Source organism: Anguilla anguilla, chromosome 7 (genome assembly GCF_013347855.1).
Source record: "Anguilla anguilla isolate fAngAng1 chromosome 7, fAngAng1.pri, whole genome shotgun sequence".
Lineage (NCBI taxonomy): Eukaryota > Metazoa > Chordata > Actinopteri > Anguilliformes > Anguillidae > Anguilla > Anguilla anguilla.
Window position 1 is genome coordinate 21,999,200 of NC_049207.1, and position 12,489 is coordinate 22,011,688.

The following is a 12,489-nucleotide window of genomic DNA, read 5'->3' on the forward strand; positions in this document are numbered from 1 at the left end:
CAAGCAGCACCTCATGATGACTGTGGGTCACAGACTTCAAGCAGTCATTGCATGCAAAGGATATGCAACAAAGTATTAAACATTATGGAGCCCCAAAATGTCTAAAAAGTGTTGCCATGTGTAAAGGGTGAAAACAGGTCTATAGCAATACCCTTAAATAAAATCTGAAAATGTGCACTTCAAGCACATGTGAATTGTATGATTACAAATCTAAAACTGTGGAGCACAGAGCCAAATCAAGAAAAAATATGTGTTTGTCCCAAACCTTAACAATTTGTGGGTGCTCAAATGCAGTGGTAATTTTGTCCACTAAAGACTAGCCTGGGCTTGAAAACAAAGACCCAACCTGCAGTCATGGCAAGTGTTTTTACTGACTGGGCCACTCGGTCTTCTCAGCTGAAATTTCCTTAACGAGATTTGCGATTTATGCCACAGGGTCACTCCCCTCTAAGGAGATCTGCCCGGCCTCAGGAATGCAGAGGACTGTGGAGAAGTCAGTCAGTTGTGTGAACTGTGTCAAAACAACTGCCATCATTTCAGTGGATAGGGAAGTGGCTATGGGGGGGTGGGGGGTGGGGGGGGGCAGGCGGGGGTTTATAAGGCTCTTTCGAGTCGTCCATCTTGGGGTCATGCTGCAATTAACCCCTCGAAGACTGCACCCCCACCCCTTCTATTCTCATCCAGAGCTCCCCCCCCTTCCCCACTCCTCTGACCCTTGACCCTGCGCACCTCGCTCAGCGTCACATGACCATGCAGGTGTGGAGGGGATCCCAACCAGGCCAACCCCCAATTAGTGACCCTAATTAGTGAAGAGGATCCCTGCTGGGCCATTGAGCAGGGCTTGGGAGGGCTGCTTGGGGGTTTGGTAATGGCAGTCACGTTACAGTGGTGTGTGGAGAAGGGGCCTCAGTCAGGGTCTGTGCGACGTGCGACCAACTTGGCAAAGATCGAGGAACTCTCCTCAGTCACTAGATAGCTTGATTTAGTCCAGAGCCTTTTCCATTTCCGAATAAACTCCAGACAGAACTAGCGCATCCCTGCTCACGTCTGCTGCAGCAATCACTAGGAATGACTACACATCACAGGAGGAAGCCCCTCCCCAGAAACAGGTGGAAGCTCTGTGAAAACGTATTACAATCTTCAAAATAATACCGAGAATACGATCCTTGACTGCAGCAATTGACAAATTTTCAAAAGAGAAAAATAAAACCTGCCCACAACCCCCAACTAGTGCATTCCCACCCATTACACATAAACACACGGCATCAACCACAGGCAGGTATAAATAAATCACGCCATAAGAACTGAAACCATTTCATTGGACACTCGACAGATATGGGCTTCCTACAACAGTGGCAGTTGTGATGTGATGGAGCAGCTGGCCCTCTGCTTAATTTACCTCCATTCTCATCCAACAAAGCTAAAGCCCTCATCAGACACCTTCTCACAATGGACACCCCTAACATGCCCATGCTGTTTGAGACTACTTTTCAGAGCCGGCTGCTGGCATTAACTCTCTATGCCAGGGCTGCCCAATCCTGTCCTTGAAGATCTAGCAGCCTGTAGGTTTTCATGTCAACCATACTTTGGCACACCTTATTCCACTAATTTGCAGCTCAACGAGCTCTTCAGCAGCTGAATGAGATGTGCTTTGATAAGGTTGGAGTGAAAGCCTACAGGAGGGTAGATCTACAGGAACCGTGCTGGGCAGCCCTGTTTTATGCAGTCACTTAGGGCCACAGCCATCCGTGAGCCACAGAATTCAGTTTTTAAATGTTTTTATTTTGTTTGTTTTGAAAGACATTTTAATTGTGCAATATTCACAGGGTGCACACAGCTCTTTCTGCCACACCATAATCCCCCCCCCCCACTCACGATTGGTTTTCCCCCCGTTCATTCTCGATTAGATAACAAAATCACCCTGCTTTGCTACTTTTGTACAGTTTGAAGATACATGCACAAAAAAATGATGTAAACATTCTGAGGCATGTAAAATGAATTTCTTTAAATCAATAATAAAAATATTGAGTCACATTTAACTCATTTGGTCGTTTCAACGTTCTATTTTTGGTGCTCCATGTTCTCTGTGCTTTGAATGCAGTGTTGTAACAAACATCAGCAGAATTTGCCACGTAGAGGAACAGCAAGAGTTAACAAAAATATCTTAGAAAAATAAGAGACAAAGAAAGAGGCAGACAGCAAATTACATAGACATATATTTATATGCATATGAAGAAAAATACATATACATATTATACAATATCTGGGCTTTCACAGCCAGAGCCTGAAAACAGCTCCCTTAACCAGAACACAAAAAACTCTTTTAAATAAGTGCAAATTGTTAATGAGACAAAGAAATGTAAAGCATATATAAAGATTCTTTCTTTTTTTCTTTTGCTTTAGACCACATGGTACTGACACGGAGATACTGTGCAAAGACCTATATATTTACATACAGTTTGTACTTTGTGAGTAGCTGGTGTCTGTTAATTTGACAAGGTACACAGGACGTTACTGCCATGGGAACATGGCTGCGTGTAAGAAACACCAAAAATCACCGCGAGACACAATCTCATCTGACTCCACCCATACTGAAACCGAGAATACAGTAGCACCGCAAGTTTAAAAAAAGGAGGAAGAGGAAGAGTACAGAAGAAGAATCACAAAGAGATCCTGACTTTCACTCTCGCAGAAAAGGAAATCCTCAAAGTTGTTCCATGCAAGCCAAAACAGAGGCATGTGCATGGATCAGAGAGGAAAAAGGATCTAGGACCAAAAATTGGGATCATGGGGAAGGAGAAAGAACATGAGACAGCTAGAGAGAAAGAGAACTGTCAAAAGGAACCAAAGGCCCCCTTGTGCTTACCCCCCCTTCCCTCAGTGTTGTTGTTGGAAGTCATGTTCCATAATTCTCTGAGAAAAAGGAGGATCACAGTCCTGTTCCATATCTCACTGAGATGTAGGATCTCTGTTCTGTTACATATTTCACTGTGAAAGAGGATCTCTGTCCAGTTCCATATCACACTGAGAAGGAGGATCTCTGTTCTGTTACAGATCTCACTGAGAAAGAGGATCTCAGTTCTGTATCATATCTCACTAAAAAAAGGATCTCTGTTCCGTATCATATCCCACTGAGAAAGAGGATCTCTGTCCTGTTACATATCTCACTAAGAAAGAGGATCTCTGTCCAGTTCCATATCACACTAAGAAGGAGGATCTCTGTTCTGTTCCATATCTCACTGAGAAAGAGGATCTCTATTCTGTTCCATATGTCACTCAGAAAGACGACCTCTGTCCTGTTCCATATCTCTCTGAGAAAGAGAATCTCTATTCTGTTCCATATGTCACTCAGAAAGACGACCTCTGTCCTGTTCCATATCTCTCTGAGAAAGAGAATCTGTTCCGTTCCATATCTCGCCGAGAAAAAGGACCTCTCCACCCACTCATATTCAGTTCCGTTGTTGTGTGCAAATCGTGTGGCGTGCAGTGTGCCTCTGCGAATACAAATACAAGCAAGCAGCTTCAGATGTGAGCGCATGCAGGTATACAGGTAGGTAGTCAGGATAGGGAGTGCTCTGCTTAGCTGAAAGAGTAACCCAAAGCCTAGCGCAAGGTCTGAAACCTGCTGTCAAATGCACATGATCTCGTCTCGCAGGAAAGATGACCGGTCCTGTGCTGTATATCAAAGTCAGTGCAAGGGAAACACCCAAGACCGCTTAACCCTTCTCATGTGCAAAGAACATTAAAAAAAGCGTACTGGGGGCTGGAAAGTTGTATAAGTTAAGAAAAGCAAAATGTAAGGGCTTCCATGGAGATACGAATCATCGCTCGTCCCTCTTAGCTTCAATATTTCATAGCGGGGCGCTTGCATTATGGATACTGCTTGTGTAATCAAACATACTGTTGAACAACGGCACAGCTCGACCATGGCACGAAGAGGAGACCACGACTGTTTCTATGGCGATGGGACACGCCATATCGCAGCGGGGACCCGTGGGGTGCTACGGCACTCGCTCCGCTATGACTGGCTTAGGGCTCACGCCAATCGCGGTGGCCTATTGTGGCTTTAGCGAATGACATTGAAAAATCCTTATTCGTATTTGGTATTGGCTGCAATTAGGTGCAGAGGCTTGAATGGAGAGTTCAGACCTTGACTAGAGGATGCGGTGGGGTGGGGGTGGGGGTAAGCTGAAATGCAGAGAAGACACTGATGTCTTTGATGTCACTGAAAGTCATACTCCTGTCAGTATAACCACCAACACTTTGCAGAACGGGACACCAAAGAACACGGGGGTAAAGCAACCGGACGGACAGCACAAACAGAACAAGCGAGCGCACAGGACATAAACCACCGAGCCGAACCCAAAAGGAGCCAGCTCAGAGCGCCTCTGCAGCCTCACACACGGCGCTCAGCCTCTTCTCACACTGAGATTCAGGTTAAAAAGTGCATTAATCAGACCTTTTCTCTTATTCACTTTTTTTATTTTTTCCTTCAGCCAATGGGAGAGGAGCTGTAAACCACCACTCGGGATGAGATTCCGGATTGTTCTGGAGATGCTTCAACCACTAACCTAAAATAAAAAGCCATCACTGCTTTTTAAACTGCTTTTCCTTATGATTGGGAGTGGAAAAGGAAGGGAAAGATCCTTTACTCTTGGCTCCTTTCCGAGTAGAACCCAGCACATTTTAATACTGCAGAGTGAAAAAATAATAAATGACAGTAAAGTGCATTAATGACAGTAGAAAGAAGAGAGAGAGTGGGCTTTAAATGTGTCTGACACGCGGAAGAGTTGCCATGCTGTAGTACGGAAATTCGTTTGTGAGCGTCGAAGATTTCAGGTCAAACACAACGGAGAAGTTGGACACCAAGAAATACTACCTTCCATTCAGAACAACAATCACAAATATTCATCAAAAAGAACATTTTTTTTTTTTTTAGAAAAACCTTGATTTAGGAATAGTAGTAAGAAAGGCAGAGCAGGATCATGACGAGAATCAGTATCACGACAAGAATCATGATACTGCCCTGTATCACAATGTGGCACGTTGTGAGTGTATTGTGATCAGAAGTGATGTGACAGCATATCCTCCTGAGAACCGGCAGAAAAAAAAGTATATACATTTTTTGGGACACAATACAACTGTCTTGGATGACAAAAACATGTTGCAGTGAAAATATTTTCAAAAATATTATTTATACTATTGAATGTCCCTTGTACTGTGTAGGCTTCAGAATAGTAAAAAATATGGTTCTTGAAATTAAGACCAGAGACTCGTGTCCCCTACAGGGGACAAAATTGAATTGCCGGATTTTCGGAGTATATGCACGGCATGTGCCAAAGCAAAGAGCAGCTTTGTGACTCGCAATGAAATGACGGACCAAATACAGTACGCAACTGACAAAGTGCACGGAAATGCTGCCATTGGTTTCAATGTGCTAAATACAGACCAAAAACTACTAGTATACAGAGACAAAAATGCAGAATGGCCAACATTATAGGCTGTCATGGTCATTTGGGGACGGGTTTTGAAAGGGGCACAATGTTGACCTGATGTTTTAGTGGTGTGTGTCTGGGCCAGCAGGAATATCAGTCCTTTCTTACACTATGGCGGAAGGACAGGGGAGTCAGAGGTTCACAGCGCATACCCAGGGGTGTGATTTTCCCGATTAATCAGGATCTTCAAAACGCACACGTCTCAGCCAGAGGTGGAGCACGTGGGTATCACGTCACGAGTATCACAACCTTTCTGTACTCTGTCCGCTGATAGCAGGACAGAAGGTTCAGCAATAAACCCTAATAAAAGTGGAACCATTTAAATGTCGGAAAAATCTGTATTTCCCGATTAATCGGAAATATTCCACCCCCCCCCATACAGAACTGCCTTTCAGTGAGGAGATAGCTCCACATAAGCACAAGGAAACCTGGGTAATGAAGTCCTGGTGGTCATTACTCATGTACCCTGATTTTCAGTGACATTTTATGGGTTATGATACTACAACAACAACAAAGACACAAACACGCATGCAAGTACGCACACACACGCACTTGCACACACACGCACACAAACACACACACAAAAACAAACAGCCAAACTTAGCAGAGGGAAGGACTGCAGTTTTTGCTCCAGGTCAGCGTGTACCCTGGGAACAATGTGTTCTTATGAAGGACTTAGTTTCCTCTTCTCTGCCATTACTTTATGATACCTGGGTTCAGCGCCATTGTATAGCGTAAGAACAATAAGGTTATTAATGCGAGGCTATCACTGAGATACAGACAATTCTCTTCCTCTGAGAGGTCTTTGGGCCCTGCATCCTAGCTTTGCAGAGATTCAGAAAGATGAAAAAGACAGCCGAGAAAAGGAAAACACCAACCACGGGCACAGGCAGAGTGAAGACTATTTCAAAGAATGTCGAGGAATGAGTTTCTTAAGAAACAAAATGAAAAAAAACACACCAAACCACCTTCCTCACAACACATACAGACATCACTTCAAAAACAGACAGCAGGCTGTTCTGCAGCTTCCCCAGTAACGCCTCGTGTTCCGGACCCTGTGTGTGTGTATGCGTGCGTGTGCACCTGTGAGTGCTTGTCCGTATGTGCCGAGTGCGTGTGTGTGCGTGTGTGTGCACGTGTATGCGCGAGCGTCTGTGAGCATTTGTGCGTCCGTACGTGTGTGTGTGTGCGTGTGAGTGTGTATGTGAGTGTGCGTGTATGTAGGTGTGTGAGTGTGTGTGTGTGTGTGTGTGTGTGGCTGGGTCAGGGTGGGGCAAGCAGGACCACAGTCCAGCACTCCTCCCTCCTGGCTCTCCCCCCTCCCTCTCAGCAACACAGGCAGCAGGTGGAGGGGCGGGCCGGGGGCGGGGTTTGGGGGAGGTGGGCGTGGCTCCTTAGGACGCGCTCTTCTTTGCGTTCAGTTCCGCCTCCTTCCTCTCAATCCGTGAGTACGGCTCGAAGGCCGAGGAGCCGCACCCGTACCCCGAGGGCAGGTCCTGGCTGCCGCCCAGCAGCGGCATGGAGAAGCAGAGAGGGGGCGCGGCCAGGCGGGGCGAGGGCGGGGTTCCCAGGGGGGGCAGCGAGAGCCCGAAGGCCCCGCCCGCGCCCCCGCCGGGCGGCGTGCTGCTCACGCCGGGGGAGGAGCCGCTGGGGTTGGCCAGGATGGAGCCGTTCCCCGCGCGGGGGGCCAGGAGCGGGTTGGGGGGCACGGGGACCGACAGGAGCCTGCCCTGCTCCAGCAGCCGCAGGATGTTGCAGGTGGCCAGGGACTCGGAGGTGGACGAGGCGCGCTTGTCCGTGTCCTTGGTCTGGTCCTTCTTCTGCTTGGTGCGGCGGTTCTGGAACCAGACCTTAACCTGCAGGAAGAGGAAGGGAGGGAGGGAGGGGAAGTGAAGCAGATTAAACAAGACCAGGTCAAAACCTAGTATATGGCTGGACCGGATGACCAAATGGCGTAACTTCATAACTCGGCCGACCAACGGTGTAACTTCATCACTCACTCAGTCACAGACATTCGCGTTAATAGGACTGGCCCCGCTGTTGCGGTCCAGCCAAAAAGTAGCATAATCGTGGACAGGGCCTGTAACTGCGGTTGGAGGTTCAAATCCCGGATGGAGCGCTGCTGTCATAGCGCAAAGTACACACCCGGAATCGCTTCAGTACAACATCTAGCCTTTCAATGAGTAGAATGCAAAAAAATAAATAATTCAGCTGTGTCCATCACCCTGGAGAAGGGTGTCAACAAATTAATAATAAATAAAATCAAATAAAGAAAGATGTGTCCAAGGCCTTAAGAGCTGCAGTCCTGCACAATGTGCTGCTGCTTTTCAATCATAAAACTGATTTACTCCCTGAATGCCGTCAATGTGACAAACGATGGCTTCAATTAAATGGCGTATAGTGGTGAGGACAACCGGCACCCCTGCTTCAGTCGCGGACTTGACTTCGCCCCACCTGCATTCCATTTAATGTTTACCGCCATCAGCCTTCAGCGGCTTTGTGCTTAATAGCATCTGTCCTGACATTACAAACCCGACCGAGTCGACCCACGGCAATGTGGCCGACCTCTGACCTCCGACCCAGCAAAGCTCAAGCTATCAGTTTTTTAATTCCCCAGCATGATTATTTCCCCCCCCCAACTAGCTGCTATCCGCTTCAAACTACTGTATTGCGGTTGTCCATGTTTAATCCACGTGTGGGTCGCCGTTCGCTTAGTTCCTGGTCTGACCGTGTGCCTTCTCTAGCCTAGCGTTCTAAGACGGACACCAGCAACTGTTCCGGGGTAAAACACACGGTCGTGCACTGCACACGGTCTCAGGTGCGAACGCCCAGACAAAGCTCCTACGCTTCCCTTAAGCAAAGCACGACCGCTTAGCCAGGTCCGCAGTGTTGAGCAGCAGACTTGGCACTGGAGGACGGCTGTGTTCAACAACAGGATGAAACTAGCCTCATCCTGCTCGGCGTATGCAAAAGCAAAAAAATAAAACAAACTTAACAGTATTTTGTCCTATGTTTAGACTAAAAGGGCCGTTTATTTTCAGAATTAAAGTTGCACGGTGCATGGGCGCAGTCAATGGCGTGGCGCGTGGGCGCAATGGGCGTGCCCAGTGAATGTTGGCATTTTCGTCACCAGGAGTGAGCAGCACACAGCTTGAAGTGTGCAGCGCAGTTGGGATGGATTAGCCTGAATAATTTAGCGGTGGGTGTGTTTCATAAGGATTCAATCATTGCCAATCAAATGACCTCTTTTCATTCCCTTTAAGAGCCCCGTGTCCTGGTGTTCTGAAAATGTCAATGGAGTCAATACAATGGATGGTGAGGATATACTAATCAGATTCTTGCCAGACAGTCTTTTGCAGGAGGTGCAGAGTTGAGGTGTTGAGGTGAGTTCATACGAATAAGAAATTCATTTGAATCTGTTTGAATTGTCTTCCATCAGAATTTCCCAATTGAACCTGTAGCTAAATAGCTTAAACAGACTATGTGATAACTAAGAAATAATGAGAAAACACAAAAAGATGTAAGAACAGCCACAAGCAATTAAAAAAAGTACAGGAAATAAATATTAAAATTATACACAAAAAACACTAAATGCAAAGTATGCATTTTTCCTACTTCTGCAATTTATATTGAAGTCAAATTGGACAGCATATGATCCACGAAAACCATTGATTGCCTTTTGAATAGGCTTCACAGTGCGCATTGCAAGGGGAAGCCCCAAAATGAGTAATATGCTGTGCACTGGCCTGCGCTTCAGGCCATAGATCTGGCCTGTGCTGACGGGCGGTGAATGATGCTAACGACTAGACACACCTAAAAATGCCTATGAGCTTCCCCAAAATTGCACTGCGCTAAGTAATATTGACGGACACGCCCCCAGCAGTCTCTCCCCTCCCACTTTGGAGCCGAAGGGCTGAGGCGCGTCATTATCCATGACAAAAACATCATTTCACCAATGCGACGGCTTGCAACATGCCATGTGTCGGCCAGAAAAAAAAGTTGAAAATTTAATTTTTTTGCAAAATAAGACAAAAAGATTGCCAATGAGATCAGACTATTATAGTTTGACTCCTTGCAAGATTTGCCAATGGGGTAAGGCAATTTCACTTGTCAAGCAAAGAGTAACCTAAAATAAGCTAATACTTTCTAAAAAATAAGATTTTAATTCTCATTACAAGACTAAAAGATTGGTTACGACAGACTATTTTTTGCAGTGAAAAACACCAAGCTGCCACAGGTTGCTCCTATGAAGCAGAAATAGTTTTGTTTAGTTTAAAATAAATTTGGAATCTCCATTCCCACCCGAATGATGGAATGTACAATTCTGCCGGCTTGGGAGAGTGAAGATTTGCGGTTCTACTGTGAAACGTGCCTGTCAGCCAGCTGCTCCTTTTCACACCGCTGCCGCAAGAGCAGGGGAGAAGAAGACCCGTTCACACGCACATGCAGAGACCGTTAGCCACAGGAGTCTGGACGGCCAGCAGGATTCGCTCGAGCTACATATCCCTACCGACTGTTTCCCTCCCATATCCCCGAGCAACGCAAAGCCAATTAAGCGGCGCTCCTGTAGGGCTGCTGAACGCAGTCAGCACTGGCACGGGTCGGATTTGATCCGAGACCATGGTGCTATTCCTGAGTGAGCTCCCCAGTAGCCACATGTACAAGCACTTCCATCCTTTATCCAATCCTGGACATACATTTATATCCCTCGTCAAATCCTCTACAAGCGATTCTATCCTTCGTCCAATCATCTACGAGCAATTTTATCCTTTGTCCAGTCAAATACAAACATTTCTATCCTTTGCACAATCCTCTGCGCGTATGTCTCTTGCTTTCCAATCATGTCTGTTTCCCCACTTAGCAGTAACCGTATCTCACAGGGGCTGGAGGGATGTGTGCAGGGTGTCTGGGGTCCTCAGCATTTTCTCTGCAGGGGGTCACCCCGTAGTCGTACCCGTTGTGGTGGGAACGAAAGCACCGCAGATAGATCACCACAGCACTGTCATGGCGATTCACTGCCTGCATGCTACAGTCAGCGGGGGGTGGGGGGGGTTAAGATGCGCATGACAATGAGGAGCGGAGACAGCAGTGAAACGGTTAATGCCAGCGTGTGCATATTGAATGGCTGTCCTGCCTTCTGGTTGGCTGGCACACACTTTGACATGTCTGTGATGCCTTTTGATTGGCCGGTATGCGTTTCTGACTTGTCTAAGATGCGTTTTGATAAGCTGCCATTTGTTTTGATTGGCCAGCTGTGACTCTTTTCCCCCCCTTGCCGGCCGCGTGTGGTTACCATCCCCCCACTCCTTGAGGGAGGGGGTCCAGACAGTGGGGAATTATGCCAAGGGGCAATGAGGATCTGATGAGGGTGCGATGGTTGGACATTACTGGAGGGCAAATAGTCTGTAACCCATAAAGCACCACAGTGCACGAACAGGCATTATGCATCCATAGCTTCACCATTCATACTGGCACTGGATAAGAGCATCTGCTAAACCACTGCCATTTCCCCCAAACAGGAGCACCCTACCCCAAAGAACATTTTTGTTAAATAATGGGGTATCCATGCAGAGACCATTGGGGGAAAAGTTATGATCAATTTTGGGGGCATAAGAATGCAGATTCTTAAAACACGCACACCAAACACACACATATACACACACGCCCACAATTGTACACACAATCACACACACACACACACACACACACACAATCGCACACACACACAATCGCACACACAATTGCACACGCAATCGCACACGCAATCTCACACACACACACACACACACTCTGTCTGTATCCATGATGCATGACAGAGGAGGCAGGTTAAAGTGCAGTGAACTTGCACTGACCTTGTTTGACGTGTAATTAAGGTTAGCGTGTGGGAGGGCGTGGGGATCGGCCGAGGCAGAGCCGAGATCAGGGGCGAGGTCAGGATCCGCTTGCCACGGAGAGAGACCGTGCGAATGAAACATGCGCACGATCCTGACCGACTTTTCCGCTCCCCCGGGCGGGCTGCGCGGCGGTGCGGCGGCGGCCGAGGACGAGCACCAGCAGCGCCGAGCGCCTCTCCAGACGTCGAGAGTACATCTGCACCATCTACACCGGTGCTTGTTTTCTAAAGATACACAATGATATGACAACAACGGGCGAGCACGGACGCAGAAGCGCGGACGCACGCGCGGGAGCACGCCTGCCCACGCTGACGCACGCACGTGCGCCCGCACGAACACGTGCACGAGCATTCAGGCACGCGTGCGTGCACTGACGCGTACGTGCACGGACACGAGCGCTCACGCACGCACGTGTGCACCGACGCGTGCACGAGCACGCACGCACGGCCCACGCTGCCGTCAATGTGACAGCTTGCTCATTCCCAGCTGCAACCCAAATACATATCAATCAACGGATCTCTCCTCCCCCTCCTCTCCTCTAATCCCACATTAAACGCACCCATACTACGGACGGAGGGCTACGTGCCGTCACATCATAATGTGATTTTATCAATGTTTTGAAAACGCTTAGGTTATTTGACTGAGGGAATTATACAAGCCGGATTACAGGGCTTTTAAAAGCCACCAAGAGCGTGCAACGACCATCGAAGCACCAACAAGCGACACAACATGCTGACACACCAGATACATGTAAAATGGAAGTACACGAAAGAATTTATGTATGTATCAGAAAGGTATCCAGTGCATTCTGTATGAAAGTCTTTTTTAAAAAATTTTACTTGGTGAAAATTTTAGCCATAGTGTTTCTCATAAAATCACAGCGCCAGTACTGAATAGCTCTCTAAATTAAATGTATTGACGATGTAAAGCTGAAGGACTTATGCTTTCCATGTGGGTTAATTACTTAACCATAAGGAATTTGGCCAACGGGTCTTGAAAGCCGCTTTTAAAAATATGGGTTCAGTTTCAAAATGTCCCTTTAAAAAAAAAAAAACAACCCTTTTAATGTTTTCTTGGTGCAAAACACACCGTTTCTTGCA

The 12,489-nt window shown here is 47.2% G+C and overlaps 1 protein-coding gene across 4 annotated transcripts in view; it reads right to left on the bottom strand.

Annotated features, from left to right (window-relative positions):
• Positions 1-2,203: 2,203 nt before the first annotated feature.
• Positions 2,204-12,489, bottom strand: part of vax2 (ventral anterior homeobox 2) — a 48,591-nt gene continuing 38,305 nt past the window's right edge. For all 4 annotated transcript variants that reach the window (XM_035425563.1, XM_035425565.1, XM_035425564.1 and 1 more), the window contains one exon: positions 2,204-7,351. In XM_035425563.1, the coding sequence (XP_035281454.1) occupies positions 6,890-7,351 (462 nt within the window). In that variant the 3' untranslated portion in view covers positions 2,204-6,889. The remainder of the gene's footprint in view (positions 7,352-12,489) is intronic.